The following is a 23,517-nucleotide window of genomic DNA, read 5'->3' as shown; positions in this document are numbered from 1 at the left end:
TAGCGTTCCCGCACGAAAGGATGCGCTCCACCTTGGAGACTTCACCCCGGCTGGCAGCTCTGTGGAGCTTGCCGAGGTGTTTCTCTCGGATATTGTACCCGCACTGGGCGAAGGGGCTGTCATCGCGCTCGGCGACATCGTTCCCCCTGCAACACCACCAGCAGGTGAAGGAGCCGGAGGGCCCCTGGCCCTTCTGGCCCCCGAGGCCAGAGCTCCTCTTCATGGCAGAGGCTATCAGAGACACATCAGCACCAGTCCGCCTATCACAGCCTCATGGGCCCAATAAGACGAAGCCACTCTGGTCAGCCACCACCTCCAACCAGGAAATTTTGCAGTTTCCAAAGTCAGAGGCAGTAACAAGCGAAGCCAACCAGCCAAGACGCGCCAAGCAAAGCCGGTACTCCCGACTGCGCATGCGCACCTCTGGCATATACGTCACTGCGCGTGCGCACAACCAACAGGTGGCCAACCGTTCTCAGCGCGCACGTGCATGGCTCACGTGTCAGAAACATCGATGACAGCTTGTCACCAGCCCTGCGCTCCCGCCCGACGTCAGTGAGAGTTGGCAGAGTTTTCAGGACATTCCCCGGAAGGGAAAGGTATCCTGAACTTCCAGCTACTCTAGCCCCAGTCACGTGTGAAGACGGCATTCCCACGTGGGAACACAGGACTGAGGCTAGAGCAGCTAGAGAACCTTGGGATGGCTGAAGGCCTCGCCCGGGGAAACCCCCAAGAGGACATTCTCTGGCGGGCGGAGCTCCTTGCAAATCGCAGCTGCAGCTCGGGCGCCAGCGAAGGCTGCTGAGCTCAGACCCGAGGACCTCAGAGTAGGCAGCGCACCACTCCCTGCCCAGCCAGCAGACCCTCCTAGCACAGCTTCTGGTGCTTGCCTGTGCCCGCTCCCCTGGCTTGTGCCCCGAGCCACCTGGATGGAGCCCAGCGGCCGGTTCCGCCCCTACGCAGCCACTGCCGCCGCAGTCCGGCCTGGCCGCCTTGGTTGAGACTGACCCCGGGGCCCGCGCTGCTGGAGGAAAGACAGAGGAGATGCTGGGTTGCATTCATCTGTGTCATATTAGAGGCTTTCCTCAGCTGTCTGGGGATCCTGCGCGGTCTGCTCTATTTAAAAGGTCAGGACACTACCACACTGATTGGAGGCTCAATCCCCTGATGCTTAGCAACTGTGAGCTTTACCAGAGGTCAATCATGGGGCATTCCCTATGAATAAGAATAAAAACAGCAAACTGAATTACAAAGAAACATGAATGACACGGTTCTTATGAGCTCATCAGTGTTTTATTGAACTTTCTTCAATCTCCCTCTGAAAAGCAAAATCCAGAAAATGGTTATTTCACCATCCTTCTATAACTCCAGAAAATTGAAGTGTATGTACACTTGAGATCAAATGATCTCTGGGCAGTTTTTTAAAATATATTCGTGTTAATATCTATAGTGCAATAATACAACAAGAAACTGAGGAAGGGAAATACATCTAAAGAAGCCGAAATAAAATATTCAAATCAAGGTATAGAATTTTACTACCTGCCATAAATTCAAGGTCACACTGAGGGTGGACCATAAGGACAGGACACAAAATTAGTCAACACAGAAGGTTATCCTTTCTCCACATCAGTGTTTTCATCTCAAATATCAAACCCATACCCCTCTAGGGCACTCCCTAAATTCCCTATGCTATACAATTTGAGATGTTTAACTCTCCATGATTGAGGCAAAATGTACTGCATATAACTTAAATAAGAACAAAGTAGGCCTACTCATTATGATGAATCATGTGAATAAAAATTAATATAAGCTTAGATTTAAGCTAAAATAGAAATGAAATCTGAAAAACTCCATGTTATAAAAAGGAACAAGGAAGGTATTCATGTTACTAACTTATCTACAAAATCTAAACCAAGATAAAGTAGAAATTCAATTGAAAAATCAATGTGATTTGGGAGGCTGAGGTGGGTGGATCACTTGAGGTCAGGAGTTTGAGAACAGCCTGGGCAACATGGTGAAACCCCATATCTACTAAAAAGCACACAAAAAAAGGCCAGGCACAGTGGCTCACGCCTGTAATCCCAGCACTTTGGAAGGCCAAGGTGGGTGGATTACTTGAGGTCAGGAATTTGGCCAACATGGTTAAATCCTGTCTCTACTAAAAATACAAAAATTAGCCAGGCATGGTGGCTGTAATACCAGCTACTTGGGAGGCTGGGGCATGAGAATCACTTGAACCCAGGAGACTGAGGTTGCAATGAGCTGAGATCATGCCACTGCACTCCAGCCTGGGTGACAAAGTGAAGCTCCATCTCAAAAACAAAACAAAATAAAATAAATACAAAAAAAAATTGGCTGGGCATGGTGGCGGGCACCTATAATCCCAGCTACTCAGGAGACTGAGGCAGGAGAATTGCTTGAATTCAGGAGGTGGAGGTTGCAGTAAGCCAAGATAGTGCCACTGCACTCCAGCCTGGGTGACAGAGCAAGACTCCATCTCAAAAAAAAAAAAAAAAAAAGTGATTTTTTTTTTAGGTTGAATAAATGGTTTTTATCTTAAGGCATCACATCTAGAGGCAAAAATTTAAAAAAAGAATAAAAGGTTTTAATATCAACATTTGGCTGAAACTGATGCAGAAATGAACATTACTTTTTAAACCTCTTTGCAACAAGATTTTTTAAAAGTAAAAATACCTTTCAATGATCAAATAGTAAATCTAACATAAATCCTACATTTAGTAGCATCCAAAAAATAAGAATTATTTTTTACTCAAATTTAAGAAACAAACATAACCACACTTAATGGGAAAAAACGTAATACTCTTTCTAAAGCATGAAAACAGATACCAAAATACCGTGTGTTCTTCAATGGACCACATATGCTACACTGACACTATGGCCCATAGTGGGTTTGAAAAGATATAGCAAGATTCAATTTTGTTATTTCATCACTATAATTTTAATCATTAGGCATATTAATGTCACATACAGTTTTTAAAATATAAATATTTTTTAAAGCTGTTTTACAATATGATACCAAGAACACCCAGCAGATACAGGTTGTACAGTTAATCATTTTGACTGTGTCAGTAATATAATCAGAATACTGTAACGGTAAGAGAAAAATACTTTTTTTTTTTTTTTTTTGAGACAGGTTCTTGCTCTGTCACCCAAGCTGGAATGCAGTGGCGCAATCACACCTCACTGCAGCCTCAACCTCCTGGGCTCAAGGATCCTCCAGCCTCAGCCTCCTGAGTAGCTGGAACTACACGCATACACCACTACACTCAGCTAATTTTTTTTTAATTTATTTTTAGTAGAGACAGGGTCTCACTATGTTGCCCAGGCTAGTCTTGAACTCTTGGGCTCAAGTGATCCTCCTGACTCAGCCTCCCAAAGTGCTGCGATTACAAGTGTGAGCCACCACCTGGCCCGAAAAATACCTTGTTTTTAATCATTCCCATTCAGCAATAGTGAAAATGCTCTGTGTACAACATTGGCTCTGAATAACACGTTTCATTTCTGCTTCAAACCTCCTATGCTGTCTATCGCTGTTTTGATGACTGCATAGCTCAACAGAAAAATGCGTCCCATTGACGTCTCAATAATAAGTCTGATTAGGCAGATAAATTCCCAATCATAAAGGCTTTTATTTTAAGACAAGTATTATGCAAATACAAGATGGAAATCAGACACACTGTAATTGGGATGAAAAGGCAACGCTAAGAAGAATGCTGTACATATGACACCTATTGCATTTTTATGCACTAGTCTTGCATTCCCTTCCCTTCTTCCTCATCTTTGAAGTGCTAAAGGTAATTACACTAAAAAGTTACTACCAGGCTTAATACGAGAGAACCATGTGTATAAGAAAGCAAGACTTTTAGGTAAGCAATCTCCAAATATTTTCTATTTTATATGCATTTATGATTTTTCTTATAAAGAGGGAGTGTTTTATGTGCAACACCTGCAAATGGAAATAAATCTACCTTTTACTCAAGCCCAAATAATCAAATATAAAATACAGACAATACAGCAAACTACAATGGCAGCAGTGATTCTTAGGGCAGCATGTGCAAAATCCAGTATTTTGCTATCTACTTACATCACTGTGGTCAGAAAAGAAATGTGCCAAAACTACCTTTCCCATTCCACTTGAACTGGTTCCCCACAATCCCAACAAACATCTCCTGTGACATTAAGTTGTCATCAGCTTGCGTGATCCCCAGTTCACTCAACCTTTTCTTCTTTATCTGGCCTTTCTGTGTGGAGGCAGCAATTAGTTCATTTACAATTTCACAATTTCCCTCGACTTGCTCAGAAGGGTCAGTTCTTGCATAAAGCTCCATTTTACCAGTTGCACACTGAATCAGCTCTTCTAGATCCACTCTTTCAGCCACATCTGGCTCTCCACTTGTCTGAATTTTAAGCACTTTATTTTCTGCAGAAACAAACAAATAATAACAAAGTTAAATATACAAGCTAACCCGACAAAAACATGTATTTCTACACAGTCTGTTAGAGCTTTCAAGTTTTTTTCAGCAGAGGATTTCTGCTGTCCCCTAACTGGATTTTACAAAATTGTTTGCCATAAGATTCTCAACAAGCAGCTGCCTTGCTTTCTATGCCAAGGTTCCCTGACCCTCACGCAGGATCACCAATTTTGAACTCTTCCTTTACCCTTTTCATCCCAGAATCACTTTTACTCAACAGACATTTCCTGGAGAGTTATTATCTGCTAAGCACTGTGTTAGGAGATAGGATGCACAGATTGATAAGATAGTGCCACTTTTCTAAATGAAGTCCCAATCTAGCAGCTAATTCTAGAAAGGCCCCATGATCCCCACCCCCTGGTATTACTTTCATGCCTATTAAATGGCAGAAGAATTTTGCACTGTAATTTTACAATGTAATTAAGATTGCTAATCAGTTTTCTCCAGCTGGTTGCTAAAGAGGAAGTCAGAGAAATTCAGAGCATGAGAGATTTGCCTTGAGGGATGTTCTCTGTTGCTGAGATGGGGGGGCCATGAGGCAAGAACCTGAGAGCAGCCTCTAGGAGCTGAGTGCCAGCCCCAGCAAACAGCCAGCAGCCAGCAAGAAAATGGAGACTTCAGACCATGAGCTAAAGGAATGAATTCTGCCAATCAATGACATGAATGCGTTTGGAGGCAGAGTCTGCCCCCAGAGCTTTCAGATGAGTCCTGCCCAGCTGACACCTTTATTTTACTTTTGTGAGACCTGTGAAGAAATAAAGAACTTGCAGAGATGTAACTGGAGCAGATCCTGAAGGATGACAAGGACTACCCTTTAAACTGAAAAGGCTGATTAAATAAATAAACTGCTTTAAACTTTCCTCACCTACATCAAAGCTTAATCCTTCTCTATGACTGAGACTTAATAGTGATCTACATCATAGCTTGAAGTTCACAGATTTCCACTGAGTTAGCTACCCTTCGCTGCCAAGAAAGGCAGGTGACAGCAAGGCATTTACTTCCACCAATAAAAACAGAGGTAAACTCCACTATCCCCTCCAAGAAATGCAGCCTTCAACCTGGCACATTCATTTCACTGCCTCCAGCCTTAACAAATGCCAGCAGGAGCCACCATTGCTGTCGCACACCCACTGTTGCTGTCACACACCCACCATAGCATCACACACCCACCATTGCTATCACACATCCACCCTCATTGGCAGCTAAGCATGATAAGAGGGGAACTGCACAGAAACCACAACATCAAGATTTTGAATGACAGTTGAACTAGTTGACCTTGAAAGTTTCTTTCACGGTCTATAATTTTATGACTTTATCAAGCTTCTCTCTCTCCATGCCCAAGCATATCCCAACAACCTTTTTTAAGGAAGAGAGGAAGACTCATCCTTAATCAGCATTTAATGCTGAAATAAATTATGTCTGGTTTTTATATTAAAAATTACTAAATATACCTTCAGTTCCATCTTCAGCATTTTCTTGCAGGTCAGAGAAGATTGTAGGTTTCACCAAGACAACACCATAACCTTCATTATTATGTATTATATTATTCACCATGGATATCTTGGGAATGTCATAATGTTCATCTAAGAAGTCCTGTGACATTGAAAACAAATGCTTTAGGAACTGTCATATTCAACATTTCCTGCCTTAAAATTCTTCTTTATTCACACTATACTAAAAATAAAGGGGAAAAGCTATGTTTAGTCCCATGTTGTAGCACAGCCTCTGAGCCCTTAGTGACACAGCTTTTCTCTGTCATTTCTGCAGATCTATAGGTAACTAAGCATTCTCACAAGAGATTCCAATCACTGATATTATCGAAATGTGTACACTGTTTATGCTTTTCAAAACCAGAAAATAGAACCCAACAATTTAATAAAGCATAATTTGTAGGTGAAGCCATTCTATCCATTGAAAAGTAGGTGTTCTGGCCGATGCTCACCTTAATGAGGATCCCTTCCTTGCAGTGATGGATCCCATTGTCACTCAGGGTGCACCGACTCCCAGGGTAGATTTCTATACCAGCACCCTGTGAGTCACAGTTTGAGATAATGACAATCAGTTTTTAAAAGGCAAGACCATAAGAGTTTATTATAATTACTTCTTAGCCTTTAACACAGTACAAATGTACAGCACAAAGATAAAGTATTTTACAGATAAGTTTTATCAGCCATTTTTAATCAACATTTCCATTTGTTCCATTTCTAGCAAGTTGTTGACAATTTATCATTTTCTTTTTTTTTTTTTTTTTTTTTTTTTTTTGAGACGGAGTCTCGCTCTGTCGCCCAGGCTGGAGTGCAGTGGCGCAATCTCGGCTCACTGCAAGCTCCGCCTCCCGGGTTCACGCCATTCTCCTGCCTCAGCCTCTCCGAGTAGCTGGGACTACAGGCGCCCGCCACCACGCCCGGCTAATTTTTTGTATTTTTAGTAGAGACGGGGTTTCACCATGGTCTCGATCTCCTGACCTCGTGATCCGCCCGCCTCGGCCTCCCAAAGTGCTGGGATTACAAGCGTGAGCCACTGCGCCTGGCCTGACAATTTATCATTTTCAAAACCACACACACACGCTAAGAGTGCCAACACCTGATTCTTGCTCTACTCGCTTTCATTCTAGATAAATGTTTTCTGATTCTGCCAAGAAAAAAAGTCATTTAACAATTTTGTTAAAAGACGCACTTATTCAAAATGACCAGTCTCTCAGATACTCAATTAGTTGGAGAAAAGTATTTGAATTTAATAAAATATTGTAATTTGAGGATAGAAACAAGACCCCACATTTTCCAAAATGTGTCAGTTTTAAAATACCCCAACCCAACTTAAAAATCATTTCTATGAGTCAAACAATGGCTTTCCCTACCACACACGTTAACATTAGCAGCCAGTTCAAGTGTCATTCAAACAGAGTAACCAGAAAGATCAAACATGACACTATTCTCTCATACCTCATGGCACCAAAAAACATAAGAGTAGTAAGAATTTCTTTCCTAATGCTATGCAAGGCACTCTGGAAAACAAAAATGATTCACTCAAACCTCTATAGTAATTTCAGCAATCATTTGGGAATAATTTAATACACAACAGCATCGATGAAGAAAACTTGCTGTAACCATTGATGATACATCTAATGCATGTATGTTCAATTAATTTTCTAGTAGCAGTAGTATTCCATGAGAAAACATTTATTATTACTTAACCCTGTACATATGCCTGAACCATATGTATACACCAATCTAACTCTTTTGTAGAGAGGATTTTAAAAATGTGCTAATTGGGTCTTCTTCTAAAAGATTTTCACTTTGGGGTTATGTGCAAAAGAAGATTTCGGGGCGACTACATTAAAAAATATCTATAGCAAGATGGTTAAAATTAAATATCAAACTATCAGGAATCACATAAAATTTGTAAAGGAGAACAATTCAAACCAGCAATCATGTAGCAAATGAAAGCCATATTCAAAATATGTTATGAAAAGGAACAGATAATTTGGCAATTAAAAAGTAACTGAGGAGCCTGCCACTTCTGGGATGATGGAGTAGATGTCCCTATTCCTCCTGCTAGGTACGACCAAAAACCGTGGGCATTATATATAAAACAAGCATAAGACTGAAAAGTGAAGAGAAGAAGGCAGACCAGCTAGGGATCTCAGGACCCAAGAAACAACACCAATACAGTGGTAAGTTCCTTTCTTTTTGCTTCATTATCCCTAGACTTGGAGCTGAAGAAGCCAGCAATCCAGTACACCAACAGACATACACCCAAAAAAAAGCTGCTCTAACAAAAGGACTAGGCAACCTAGAAAGAGGAAAACTTTTAGATAATAATAGCTCTATTCCAGGTAAACACCACAGAGCCAGGACTTTCATCCCCACCAACCACAGTTGCAAGACCCTCCCTGCAGCAGTGTCAGTGAAAATTATATGACTTGTACCCCCACCTAGCAGTGCCAAGACAACCACTCCCTCCCTACTGGGGCAGTGTCAGAGCAGGCCTAGTGGAGAGTCCAGACTGTCACCATTGCCCAGTGGTAACAAGACCACTCCCATATATCACAGTGCCAGTGGAGACCATGTAGGAAGCTAGACCTCCCACCCCTACAGAGCAGTAAGAAGGAGCTCTCCCACCCAACTTGGGTATCAATGGACACCAAGTGGGAACCATGACTTCTACCTCCACCAGTAACAAGATGATGCCCATCTACCCCCAACCCTGTACCTTCTTGTAGTAGTATCAGAGAAGCCAAGTTAAAACAGAAGATCCAGATTCTCACAACATAATACAAAAATATCCAACTTTCATTTGAAAATCCCTTGTCATACCAAGAATCAGGAAAATGTCAAAATGAATAAGACAATTAATAGATGCCAAAACCAAAATGTCAGAGATGATAGAATTAACTGACAGTGATTTTAAAGCAGCCATGATAAAAATGCTTCAATAAGCAATTATGAACAAACATAAAACCAATGAAAAATGAAAGTCTCAGCAAAGAAGTAGATGATATAAAGAACCAAATGGAAATTTTAGAATTGAAAAATACAATAACTAAAATAGAAAGCTCAGTGGATGTGCTCAACAGCAGAATGAAAACAACAGAGGAAAGAATCAGTGAACTGGAAGACAGAACAATAAAATTTACCCAATAGCAGGAAAACATAGTGAAAAAGAAAAGTAAACAGAGCTCCAGGGATCTGCTGGAATATAACAAAAGATCTAATATTCATGTCATCAGAGTCCTGGAAAGAAAGAGGTGCAGCTAAAAACATACTTCAAGAAATAGTGACTAAAAGCTCCCAAATTTGGCAGGATTTGGATAATAAGCCTACAGGTTCAAGAAGCTGAGCAGACACCAAACAGGATAAACTCAAAGAAATCCATGCCAACATACATCATAATTAAACTAGTGTAAGCTAAAAACAAAAATCTTGAAAGCATCAATGAAAATTTTATGCCTTACCTATAGGAGATAAAATGTGATTGACAGCATCAGAAACCATGGATGTCAGATGAAAGATACACAGTATTGTTCAAGGGCTAAAAGAAAAAAAATTGTCAACCCAGAATCCTATAACCAGTGAAAATATTCTTCAGGAATGAGGAGGAAATCAAGATATTCTAAGAAGAAAGGAAAATAAGAAAATTTGTCACCAGCAGACCTATCTTCATAGAATGACTAAAGGAAGTTATCTAAACAAAAAAGAAATGATAAAAGAGAAGATCTTGGAACATAAAAAAGAAAAAAAAAGAACACAGTAAGCAAAGATATAGGTAAATACAATAAGCTTTCCTTCTCTTGAGTGTTCCAAATTAAGTTCGACATTTGAAACAAAAATCATAAAATTCTCTAATATGGTGCTAGATGTATGTACGTAAGGGAAATGTTTAAGACAATTATAAAAAGGAGATGGTAAAGAATAATAAAAGGAGGCAAGGTTTCTATACTTTACTTGAACGGGTGACACCAGTAAACTGTTATGTACATATAATATACAACCTAGAGTGACCACTAAAAAAGCTATATGAGGAGATATTCTCAAAAACAAATGAAATTCTGGAAAATGTTCGGGTATCCACAGGATGGTAGAAAAAAAGCAAGTCAAGAAATGAAAAGCATAACAAACAGAAAACATGAAATAGACTAAAGATTTAATATCAATAATTAAATGTAAGTGGTCTAAATACAATTAAAAGAAAAGATTGCCAAAATGGATTAAAAACATGACAACTATATGCTGTCTACAACTCACTTCAAACGGAATATCGGCAAGTTGAAATTAAAACAATAGAAAAAGACTATTCAACAAGAAGAGCTAACTATCCAAAATATATATGGGTGCATGTAACTATCCTAAATATATATGCACCCAATACAGGAGCACCCGGATTCATAAAGCAAGTCCTTAGAGACCTACAAAGACACTTAAACTCCCACACAATAATAATGGGAGACTTTAACACCCCACTGTCAGCATTAGACAGATTAACGAGACAGAAAGTTAACAAGGATATCCAGGAATTGAACTCAGCTCTGCACCAAGCACACCTAATAGACATCTATAGAACTCTCCACCCCAAATCAACAGAATATACATTCTTCTTAACACCACATCACACTTATTCCAAAATTGACCACATAGTTGGAAGTAAAGCACTCCTCAGCAAATGTAAAAGAACAGAAATTATAACAAACTGTCTCTCAGACCACAGTGCAATCAAACTAGAACTCAGGATTAAGAAACTCACTCAAAACAAAACCGCTCCACTACATGGAAACTGAACAACCTGCTCCTGAATGACTACTGGGTACATAACGAAATGAAGGCAGAAATAAAGATGTTATTTGAAACCAACGAGAACAAAGACACAACATACCAGAATCTCTGGGACACATTGAAAGCAGTGTGTAGAAGGAAATTTATAGCACTAAATGCCCACAAGAGAAAGCAGGAAAGATCTAAAATTGACATCTTAACATCACAATTAAAAGAACTAGAGAAGCAAGAGAAAGCACATTCCAAAGCTAGCAGAAGGCAAGAAATCAGTAAGATCAGAAAAGAACTGAAGGAGATAGAGACATAAAAAACCCTTCAAAAAAATCAATGAATCCAGGAGCTGGTTTTTTGAAAAGATCAACAAAATTGATAGACTGCTAGCAAGATTAATAAAGAAGAAAAGACAGAAGAATCAAATAAACGCAATAAAAAATAATAAAGGGGATATCACCACCGATCCCACAGAAATACAAACTACCATCAGAGAATACTATAAACACCTCTATGCAAATAAACTAGAAAATCTAGAAGAAATGGATAAATTCCTTGACACATACACCCTCCCAAGACTAAACCAGGAAGAAGTTGAATCCCTGAATAGACCAATAACAGGCTCTGAAATTGAGGCAATAATTAACAGCCTACCAACAAAAAAAGTCCAGTACCAGACAGATTCACAGCCGAATTCTACCAGAGGTACAAAGAGGAGCTGATACCATTCCTTCTGAAACTATTCCAACCAATAGAAAAAGAGGGAATCCTCTCTAACTCATTTTATGAGGCCAGCGTCATCCTGATACCAAAGCCTGGCAGAGACATAACCAAAAAAGAGAATTTTAGAACAATATCCTTAATGAACATTGATGCAAAAATCCCCAATAAAATACTAGCAAACCGAATCCAGCAGCACGTCAAAAAGCTTATCCACCACAATCAAGTTGGCTTCAACCCTGGGATGCAAGGCTGGTTCAACATACACAAATCAATAAATGTAATCCATCATATAAACAGAACCAAAGACAAAAACCACATGATTATCTCAATAGAAGCAGAAAAGGCCTTCAACAAAATTCAACAGCGCTTCATGCTAAAAACTCTCAATAAACTAGGTATTGATGGAACGTATCTCAAAATAATAAGAGCTGTTTATGACAAACCCACAGCCAATATCATACTGAATGGGCAAAAACTGGAAGCATTCCCTTTGAAAACTGGCACAAGACAGGAATGCCCTCTCTCACCATTCCTATTCAACATACTGTTGGAAGTTCTGGCCAGGGCAATCAGGCAGGAGAAAGAAATAAAGGATATTGAATTAGGAAAAGAGGAAGTCAAATTTTCCCTGTTTGCAGATGACATGATTGTATATGCAGAAAACCCCATCGTCTCAGCCCAAAATCTCCTTAAGCTGATAAGCAACTTCAGCAAAGTCTCAGGATACAAAATCAATGTGCAAAAATCACAAGCATTCCTATACACCAATAACAGATAAACAAAGAGTCAAATCGTAAGTGAACTCCCATTCATAATTGCTTCAAACAGAATAAAATACCTAGGAATCCAACTTACAAGGGATGTGAAGGACCTCTTCAAGAAGAACTACAAACCAATGCTCAATGAAATAGAGGACACAAACAAATGGAAGAACATTCCATGCTCATGGGTTGGAAGAATCAATATCATAAAAATGGCCATACTGCCCAATGTAATTTATAGATTCAATGCCATCCCCAGCAAGCTACCAATGACCTTCTTCACAGAATTGGAAAAACTACTTTACAGTTCATATGGAACCAAAAAAGAGCCCACATTGCCAAGACAATCCTAAGCCAAAAGAACAAAGCTGGAGGCATCATGCTACCTGACTTCAAAATATACTACAAGGCTACATTAACCAAAACAGCATGGTACTGGTACCAAAACAGATATAGACCAATGGAACAGAACAGAGCCCTCAGAAATAATACTACACATCTACAACCATCTGATCTTTGACAAACCTGACAAAAACAAGAAATGGGGAAAGGATTCCCTATTTAATAAATGGTGCTGGGAAAACTGGCTAGCCATATGTAGAAAGCTGAAACTGGATCCCTTCCTTACACCTAACAAAAATTAATTCAAGATGGATTAAAGACTTACATGTTAGATCTAAAACCGTAAAAACCCTAGAAGAAAACCTAGGCAATACCATTCAGGACATACGCATGGGCAAGGACTTCATGACTAAAACACCAAAAGCAATGGCAACAAAAGCCAAAATTGACAAATGGGATCTCATTAAACTAAAGAGCTTCTGCACAGCAAAAGAAACTACAATCAGAGTGAACAGGCAACCTACAGAATGCGAGAAAATTTTTACAATCTACCCATCTGACAAATGGCTAATATCCAGAATCTACTAAGAACTTAAACAAATTTACAAGAAAAAATCAACCCCATCAAAAAGTGGGCAAAGGATATGAACAGACACTTCTCAAAAGAAGACATTTATGCAGCCAAAAGACACATGAAAAAATGCTCATCATCGCCGGCCATCAGAGAAATGCAAATCAAAAACACAATGAGACGCCATCTCACACCAGTTAGAATGGCCATCATTAAAAAGTCAGGAAACAACAGGTGCTGGAGAGGATGTAGAGAAACAGGAACACTTTTACACTGTTGGTGGGACTGTAAACTAGTTCAACCATTGTGGAAGACAGTGTGGCAATTCCTCAGGGATCTAGAACTAGAAATACCATTTGACCCAGCCATCCCATTACTGGGTATATATCCAAAGGATTATAAATCATGCTGCTATAAAGACACATGCACATGTATGTTTATTGTGGCACTATTCACAATAGCAAAGACTTGGAACCAACGAAAATGTCCATCAATAATAGACTGGATTAAGAAAATCCAGCACATATACACCATGGAATACTATGCAGCCATAAAAAAGATGAGTTCATGTCCTTTGTAGGGATATGGATGAAGATGGAAACCATCATTCTGAGCAAACTATCGCAAGGACAGAAAACCAAACACCGCATGTTCTCACTCATAGGTGGGAATTGAACAATGAGAACACTTGTACACAGGGTGGGGAACATCACACACCGGGGTCTGTCGTGGGGTGGGGGGAGTGGGGAGGGATAGCATTAGGAGATATACCTAATGTAAATGACAACTTGGTAGAGATGACTGTCTGAAGAGAGTGGGAGTACACACATACATCTTGGTCCCATATTTCATATATTCATTTACAGCTTAAACCAAAACTACTTCCCCAAGAGGACAAGAGCTTCTACCTTGGCGCCATATAAATCTGAGTTCTTCATTAGAAACTCTGCCGATGTCCGCACTGTGACTCCGGTCGTCTCACACTGCAGCACACAGTTTTCCAGCGTAGTCTTACCACGGTGAACAACTGGGATGAAAACACACACTGACTGTTTTAAGAAGTAATGTGCCTTTTCCAATGTTAGAGATAGCCTGGTGCTGACATTAGCTATGGTCTAAATATTTCTCATGGCTATCATTTAAATTTTCTTACCTAAATTACAAATTCATAAAATATAAAACAATGACTATTTTGAGTTATTTTCTACAATCTAAAAGCAACATTCTTTAAAAAGAATGACTTGACCTCAGATAGAAAAGCACTTTCCATTACCAGGAAAAAAAAGTATCAGAGAGCAATTTTGCTGAGTATCTCGGAAGAAAAAGACCTTGATTCAAGAAAGGGGATACAAAGATTCCAGGAAACAAACATTACTCCCATGTGGAGATAACTTCAGTCTAGTGCTACCCTGAATACAGAGAAAACAGACCACAACACTGGAAAGTTTTAAAAGAAAAAAATCACCACACAGAAAAGAAACTAATATTAAACAACAAATTATCGTGAATAGGCTATTTTTCACTTCAGGGTTAAGATTGCTAAGTCATCATGCTATGTACATAAAAAAAAATTATTTTCTAGGCCGCATGCAGTAGCTCACACCTGTAATCCTAGCACTTTGGGAGGCCGAGGGGGGGCAGATCACCCAAGGATCACCAAGGAGTTCAAGACCAACCTGGCCAACATGGTGAAACCCCATCTCTACAAAAAAATACAAAAATTAGCCAAACGTGGTGGCAGGCACCTGTAATCCCAGCTACTTGGGAGGCTGAGGCAGGAGAATCGCTTGAACCCGAAAGGTGGAGCTTGCAGTAAGCAGAGATCACACCACGGCACTCCAGCCTGGGCGAGAGAGCGAGACCTCTGCCTCTCGGGTTCAAGTGATTCTCCTGCCTCAGCCTCCTGAGTAGCTGGGATTACAGGTGCCTGCCACCACGCCCAGCTAATTTTTGTATTTTTTAGTAGAGACGGGGTTTCATCATGTTGACCAGGCTAGTCTCGAACTCCTGACCTCAGGTGATTCACCCGCCTCAGCCTCCCAAAGTGTTGGGATTACAGGGCGTAAGCCACTGTGCCCAGCCTAAATGAGTAAACTTTTTTTTTTTTTTTTTTTGGAGACGGAGCCTCGCTCTGTTGCCTGGGCTGGGGTGCGGTGGTGCGATCTTGGCTCACTACAACCTCTGCTTCCCTGGTTCAAGGAATTCTCCTGCCTCAGCCTCCAGAGTAGATGGGATCACAGGCGTGTACCACCACACCTGGCTAATTTTTAGTAGAGACAGGGTTCTACCATGTTTGCCAGGCTGGTCTCAAACTCCTGACCTCAGGTGATCCACCCTCCTTGGTCGCCCAAAGTGCTGGGATTGCAGGCGTGAGCCACCACGCCCAGCTTCAAAAATAATCAGTCTTCCATACACACTCATATCCCAGAGATATTGCAGGTTGAGTTCCAAACCACCACAATAAAGGAAATATCACAATTAAAGTGAGTCACACAATTTTTTTGGTTTCCCAGTGCATACAAAAGTTATGTTTACGGGAATCTGCAGTGGGTGTATCACTTGAGGCCAGGAGTCTGAGACCAGCCTGGGCAACATGGCAAGATCCCATCTCTAAAAAATACAAAAATTAGCCAGACGTGGTGGCACACGCCTGTAGTCCCAGCTACTTGGGGGGCAAAGGCAGAATTGCTTGAGCCCAGGAGTTTGAGGCTACAGTGAGATATGATCATGCTATTGCACTCTAGCCTAGATGATAGTGAGACTGTCTCTAAAAACAAAAAAAAAATAAAAGTTGTGTTTATACTAATGAGCATATGAGTTTATACTAATGAGTACTATGTTTATAATGCATCTATTAAGTGTACAAAAGCATTATGTTTTTTAAAAATGTATACATCTTAATTTAAAATACTTTGTTTTGCTAAAACATGCTAACAATCCTCTGAGCCTTCAGCAAGACATAAATCTTTTTGCTGGAGGAGGGTCTTACCTCAATGTTGATGGCTGCTTACTGATCAGAATGGTGTTTGCTGAAGGTTAAGGTGGCTGTGGCAATTTTTAAAAATAAGACAACAATGAAGTTTGCCACATTGATTGACTCTTCCTTTCATGAAAGAATTTCTCTGTAGCATGTGATCTTGTTTGATAGCACTTTACCCACAGTAGAAAGTTTTTCAAAATTAGAGTCAATCCCGTCAAAGTCTGCCTCTGCTTTACCAAGTTTACATAATACTCTAAATCATTTGTTGTCATTCAACCATGTTCGCAGCATCCTCCCCAGGAAATTCTATCTCAGGAAACCACCTTCTTCGCTCATCCATAAGAAGCAACTCCTCATCTGTTCCAATTTTGTTATAAGATTGTAGCAATTCAGTCATGTCTTGAGGTTCTACTTGCTATCATCAGGCTCTAGTTCTCTTGCTATTTCCACCACATCTGCAGTTACTTCCTCCATTCAAGTCTTGAACCCCTCAATCATCCATGAGGGCTGGAATCAACTTCTCTAGAACCTCTGTTAATGTTGAGATTTTAATCTCCTCCCATGAATCATAAATGTTCTTAATGACATCTAGAATGATGACTCCTTCCCAGAAACCTTTCAATTGACTTTGCCCAGACCCATCGGAGGAATCACTATCAATAGCTGGTATAGCCTTAGGAAGTGTATTTCTCAAATAGTAAGATTTGAAAGTCGAAATTACTCCTTGATCCATAGACTGCAGAATGGATGTTATTAGCAGGCATGAAAACAACATTAATCTCCCGGTACACCTCCATCATAGCTCTCAGATGACCAGGTACATTATCAATAAGCAATCATATTTTTAAAGGAATCTTTTTATTTTTCAGTAGTAAATCTCAATAATGGGCCTAAAATATTCAGTAAACCACGTTATAAACAGATGTGCTACCATTCAGGCTTTGTTGTTCCATTTCTAGGGCACAGGCAGAGTAGATCTGGCATAATTCTTAAGGGCTCTAGGATTTTCAGAATGGTAAATGAGCACTGGCTTCAACTTCAAGTCACCAGTTACATTCGCTCATAACAAGAGAGTCAGCCTATCCTTTGAAGCTGTGAAGCCAAGCACTGACTTCTCCTCTCTAGCTATGAAAAGTACTAGATGGAATCTTCTTCCAATAGAAGGTTATTTCACCTACATTGAAAATCTGTTGTTTAGTGTATCCACCTTCATCGATTACCTTAGCTAGATTTTCTGGTTAACTTTCTGTAGCTTGCATCAGCACTTGCTGCTTCACCTTACACTTTTATGTTACAGAAATGGCTGCTTTCTTTAAACCTCATGAACCAACAGCTGCTAGTTTCAAACTCTTCTACAGCTTCCTCACCTCCTTCAGTCTTCATAGAATTAAGGAAGTTAGGGTTCTGCTCTGCAATACACTTTGATTTAAGGAACGTGGTGGCTGATTTGATCTTCTGTCCAGACTACAGAAACTTTCTGCATATCAGCAATAAGACTGTTTCGCTTTCGGCCGGGCGCCGTGGCTCACGCCTGTAATCCCAGCACTTTGGGAGGCCGAGGCGGGCGGATCACGAGGTCAGGAGATCGAGACCATCCTGGCTAACACAGTGAAACCCCGTCTCTACTAAAAATACAAAAAAATTAGCCAGGCGAGGTGGCAGGCGCCTGTAGTCCCAGCTACAAGGGAGGCTGAGGCAGGAGAATGGCGTGAACCCCGGGGGGCGGAGCCTGCAGTGAGCCGAGATCGCGCCACTGCACTCCAGCCTGGGTGAAAGAGCGAGACTCCGTCTCAAAAAAAAAAAAAAAAAAAAAAAGACTGTTTCGCTTTCTTATCATTCATGTGTTCACTAGATAGTGCTTTTAATTTCCTTTATGAACATTTCCTTTACATTCAAAACTTCACCAATTGACACAAGAGACCTAGGTGTCAGCCTATCTCAGCTTTCGACATGCCTTCCTCACTAAGTTAAACATTTCTAATTTTTAAATTTAACGTGAGAGACATGTGACTCTTCCTTTCACTTGAACACATAGATGCCATTGTAGGGTTATTAACTGGCCTAATTTCAATATTGCTGTGTCTCAAGGAATAGGGTAGCCCAAAGAGAAGGAGAGAGATAGGGGAATGGCTGATTGGTGGAACAGTCAGAACCCACACAATTATCAGTTAAGTTCACCATCTTATATGGATGTGGTTCATGGCACCCCAAAACAATTACAGTAGTAACATCAAGATCACTGTTCACAGATGAGCATATTATCTATAGTTTAAAAAAAAAAAAAGGCTTGCAATATTGTGAGAGTTACCCAAATGTGACCCAGAAACACAAGGTGAGCACATGCTCTTGGGAAAATAGTGCCAATAGACTGGCTTGAAACAAGGTTACAACCTTCAATTTGTAAAAAAAACAACTCAGCATCTGTAAAGTGCAATAAAACAAGGTATGCCTGTACTCAAGAGTGGCATTTCATTAAATTCTATCTTCCAGAGAGAGTACAGTTTTCCTTCAAATCTTAGAACAAATGATACACCAAACATTCAGATACTTACTTAAGATTCCCTCTACAGCATCGTGCTGAACAAATTTTATGCCTGAGATTTTAATATCAGCACCGGTGCAGTCCACAAAAGTGTCGCCTTTGCCCCTCTTTTCTATCACAATGTCATCTGGTAGGCCATATCCTAAGGAAGAGAGAGCAAGAACACTCAAGATGGGTGAGGAAAAATATCTAAACATGAACACTTTAGAACAGGTTTCTCTAGTTCAAATGACTGCAGGTGATAATGAGACCAGTCAATCATGTTGCATGTAAATAAAAATCTATCTCCCCACATATCCTGTTTAATTTAAATCAGGGTATCCAGTTTTTAACAATAACAACTCTCTGACTAGTCCCCGTATCAGGAAGACTACCCTATCAACTATCCCACATCAGCTCAGTACTAAATTCACTTTCAAAAGTGCTATAAAAAATAAATAATGAGGCTGGGCACGGTGGCTCACACTTGTAATCCCAGCACTTTGGGAGGCTGAGGCGGGCGGATCACGAGGTCAGGAGACCAAGACCACAGTGAAACCCCGTCTCTACTAAAAATACAAAAAATTAGCTGGGTGTGGTGGCCTGTAGTCTCAGCTACTTGGAGAGGCTAAGGCAGGAGAATGGCGTGAACCCGGGAGGCGGAGCTTGCAGTGAGCCGAGACTGCGTCACTGCACTGCAGCCTGGGTGACAGAGCGAGACTCCGTCTCAAATAAATAAATAAATAAATAAATAATGTTCAAGACCAGCCTAGGCAACACAGTGAGACTCCATCTCTACAAAAACCAAAAAAAATTAGGCGTGGTGGCATGCACCAATTACTCACTACTCAAGGAGGCTAAGGTGGGAGGGTCACTTGATCCCAGAATTTTAAGGCTGCAGTAAGCTATGATCATGCCATTGCACTCCAGCCTTCATTCTGGGTGACAGAATGAGACCCCAACTCAAAAAATGATAATAATAATAATAATAAGGACTTACAGCTGAGTCAAAGAACTTTAAAGCACTCACCCTTAGAAGTTTGTTTCTAACTCTAACATTCTATGATTCTAATATAAATTACATTTGAAAAAACCTAAACAGTTCTCAAGATGATCTAATTTGAATATTCTCTTAAACAGTTGGCTTAAAATCTGACAAACTGACTAGTTACAGTTACAGGAAAAAAAACAGTCTACCTCATTGACAAATAAAAAGCATCAGATCGAGGCTGGGTACGGTGGCGCACGCCTGTAATCCCAGCACTTTGGGAGGCTGAGGCGGGCGGATCACTTGAGGTCAGGAGTTCAAGAGCAGCCTGGCCAACATGCAGAAATCCTGCCTCTACTAAAAATACAAAAGTTGGCTGAGTGTGGCATGTGCCTGTAATCCCAGCTTCTCAGGAGGCTGAGGTGGGAGAATTGCTTGAACCTGGGAGGCAGAGATTGCAGTGAGCGGAGATCGTGCCACTGCACTCCAGCCTGGGTGACAGATTGACTCTGTCTCAAAAAAATAAAGCATCAGATCTCAGTGAGGTGCAGTGGCTCACGCCTACAATCCTAGCACTTTGGGAGGCCGAGGCAGGTGGATCACTTGAGGTCAGGAGTTCAAGACCAGCCTGGCCAACATGGAGAAACCCTGTCTCTACTAAAACTACAAAAATTAGCCAGGCATGGTGGCAGGCACCAGTAATCCCAGCAACTCAGGAGGCTGAGCCAGGAGAATCGCTTGAACCCAGGAGGCAGAGGCTGCAGTGAACTGAGATCACACCACTGCACTCCAGCCTGGGCGACAGAGCAAGACTCTGTCTCAAAAACAAAAACAAAAAAACCATCAGATCTGTGTAAATGTTACTCAAACCATTAATGCAAGCCCAACACCTGAGTGGGCTTACAAAAAACTGGAGTATCAGAAAACTAAAGAATTCGCTTGACTTCCATTATAAAACAGAACCACATAGACAAAGCTGTAAGAAATAACTCTCATTGTCTAAAGACGAATCTTTGAGAAAATGCAAGCAGTAACTGTTTTTAACAAGCAAAGCCACTCAATGTATCTACACTGGAAGAGGACAAACAAGGCTTTGGGGGCCCTAGAGAATGCAAGGGGACTCCACACACTGGAATGCTACCAGGGGTGGACTCTGGATGCCTGAATTATGAGTGATTTTGTTTCTGATTGTTGTATGTATCTGACTGTACTTTGCATATTTTCTACAATAACCATTGCTTTTTATCATCAGAAAAATTAAAAGTACAAAAAGAATTGCATATTGAGAAAAGATTTTTACACAAATTTTTATATAATTATGTATTTCTTTCCACTTCAAACATAAAACCATCACCTAAATGAATGGATTTTCAAAACATCAAAGAAAAACCCTATTGTAAGTACTATTGACACCCTGCACATAGTAGGTACTCAATATATATCTCTTGTTATATGGGTTAGCTATAGATCACTATCAGATGAGCTTGAATCTTACTCATGAACACTCCATATATGCACACTAGAGATACCTTCTGATTCCCCAATTCTCAGACCCATACTGTTAGTCAATATACAGCCATTTTTATACTTAACTATCAGCATTCTATATGTCTATTTATGACACTCTGGCAATTAAATTAAAATTTCCTCACCAATCTAGGAAGAACTCTTACCTACCATACAAACTATAATATCAGTGTTACTTCCACTATGCCAAAAAATAAAGTGTTTTTATCACAGTGATTTATCTTGCAGATGTGTTATTTATATACACACATCTATTATACATCAAAAATTGGAGAGTAGAAAAGAACAAAAATTCCACACATAAAATAAAAAAGGGGGTGAGATGATGTACTAGGAACAGGAGAAAACAACTTCCAGCCTCAGTTCCATTTAGAAGTACTGACAAGATAAAGAGCATAGCTTAAGCAGTTTCTGAACAGCTGCACAAGTCCCAAAATGATATATGATTTTTTGCATTACAAGCTTCACTGCTAACTCGAAGCTATTTTGGTAAATAGTTGAACAGGTGTAACTAAATTTGACATGTTATGAAAATATACAGGACCAAGATGAATAATTTTAAAGTAACCTAAATTTAGAAATCACTCTAAATGAACAATAAGATTATAACTGTGAAAAAGTTATTTTTTTTTTTTAGACAGAGTCTTGCTCTGTCACCCAGGCTGAAGTGTAGAGGTATGATCTTGGCTCATTGCAAGCTCCACCTCCCAGGTTCAAGCGATTGCTCTGCCTCAGCCTCCCGAGTAGCTGGGATTACAGGCGTGCAACAACATGCCCGGCTAATTTTTGTATTTTTAGTACCGACAGGGTTTCACCATGTTAGCCAGACTGGTCTCAAACTCCTGGCCTCAAGTGATCTGCCCACCTTGGCCTCCCAAAGTGCTGGGATTACAGGCGTAAGCCACCACACCCAGCCCAGAAAGTTATTTTTAATAGAATCTTTCAACATTAATCTTTTCTAAAGTATACTTTGGTCAAGACACAAAGTGTAGCATTTGTGACATTCGGCAAGCATTTAGAGAATTAAGATAATTGGTACCAATTTCAAGTTAAATGCCCTTCATTATACATCTCACGAAAATAAGCTAAGTGTGAAACAAAAAACAAAAAGCCATGCACTAACATATCTGCAACATCTATGAGATAAGAGCAAGCAACAAATTTTTAAAATACTAAAATTTTTTAAAATATTGCTAGGAATTTTTTTTTTTAATTCTAGAAATTAGATTTCCTTTCCATAAACCACCTACAATCTGGAAAGTATGCTTCTTCCTAATGGTCTTTTTTCTATATGAGCCTGTGAACATCTCCCCAACATACACACTGCTACAAAGAACCACAACTCAAGTTGCTGAAACACTGGGTCAACCTCTTTTAAGCTTTCCATGTCCTTCATGTTTCAAGGCAGCTCACTAGAAATCAAATAGGTTCAAATCACATTCTTGGAGTTTCAACAAGATTGATGATTTATTGTCTACTTAAACATATCACGTGTGAGAGTTTGGCTGTGTGTCTTCCATACTCACCTTCCAACTCAATGGAGTCAGCAATGGAGAAAGTGCCATGTACCACATAATGGCCAGGACAAACAATAACAGTGTCACCTTCAAAGCAGGCATTTATAGCAGACAATGGATCACTATGGAACTAGAAAACAATAAGAACACATTTGTAAATATATACTCCAAAAAAAGTAATTTGAGTATTACTCTAGGTGCCCTCATGTCTTACTTTGAAAATAGAAGCCGGCCGGGCGCCGTGGCTCACGCCTGTAATCCCAGCACTTTGGGAGGCCGAGGCGGGCGGATCACGAGGTCAGGAGATCGAGACCATCCTGGCTAACACAGTGAAACCCCGTCTCTACTAAAAATACAAAAAAATTAGCTGGGCGAGGTGGCAGGCGCCTGTAGTCCCAGCTACAAGGGAGGCTGAGACAGGAGAATGGCGTGAACCCGGGGGGGCGGAGCCTGCAGTGAGCCGAGATCGCGCCACTGCACTCCAGCCTGGGTGAAAGAGCGAGACTCCGTCTCAAAAAAAAAAAAAAAAAAAAAAAAGGGCCGGGCGCGGTGGCTCACGCTTGTAATCCCAGCACTTTGGGAGGCCGAGGCGGGCGGATCACGAGGTCAGGAGATCGAGACCACAGTGAAACTCCGTCTCTACTAAAAATACAAAAAATTAGCCGGGCGTGGTGGCGGGCGCCTGTAGTCCCAGCTACTCGGAGAGGCTGAGGCAGGAGAATGGCGTGAACCCGGGATGCGGAGCTTGCAGTGAGCCGAGATCGCGCCACTGCACTCCAGCCTGGGCGACAGAGCGAGACTCTGTCTCAAAAAAAAAAAAAAAAAAAAAAAAAA

The 23,517-nt window shown here is 40.6% G+C and overlaps 1 protein-coding gene across 4 annotated transcripts in view; it reads right to left on the bottom strand.

Annotated features, from left to right (window-relative positions):
• Nucleotides 1–1,217: 1,217 nt before the first annotated feature.
• The window catches only part of SHCBP1 (SHC binding and spindle associated 1), a 41,009-nt gene continuing 18,709 nt past the window's right edge, over nucleotides 1,218–23,517 (bottom strand). For 3 of the 4 annotated variants that reach the window (XM_032157283.2, XM_032157286.2, XM_032157284.2), the window contains 6 exons: nucleotides 22,693–22,813; nucleotides 18,683–18,814; nucleotides 14,059–14,177; nucleotides 6,436–6,522; nucleotides 5,945–6,086; nucleotides 1,218–4,441 (listed from right to left, as the gene is read on the bottom strand). In XM_032157283.2, coding sequence (XP_032013174.1) covers nucleotides 4,116–4,441; nucleotides 5,945–6,086; nucleotides 6,436–6,522; nucleotides 14,059–14,177; nucleotides 18,683–18,814; nucleotides 22,693–22,813 — 927 coding nt within the window. In that variant the 3' untranslated portion in view covers nucleotides 1,218–4,115. The remainder of the gene's footprint in view (nucleotides 4,442–5,944; nucleotides 6,087–6,435; nucleotides 6,523–14,058; nucleotides 14,178–18,682; nucleotides 18,815–22,692; nucleotides 22,814–23,517) is intronic. The other variant, XM_032157285.2, reaches the window with a different exon arrangement.

Source organism: Hylobates moloch, unplaced genomic scaffold (assembly GCF_009828535.3).
Source record: "Hylobates moloch isolate HMO894 unplaced genomic scaffold, HMol_V3 SCAFFOLD_6, whole genome shotgun sequence".
NCBI classification, from domain to species: Eukaryota; Metazoa; Chordata; class Mammalia; order Primates; family Hylobatidae; genus Hylobates; species Hylobates moloch.
The sequence above is the reverse complement of the archived record's forward strand: the minus strand, read 5'-3'. Positions and strand labels throughout refer to the sequence as shown.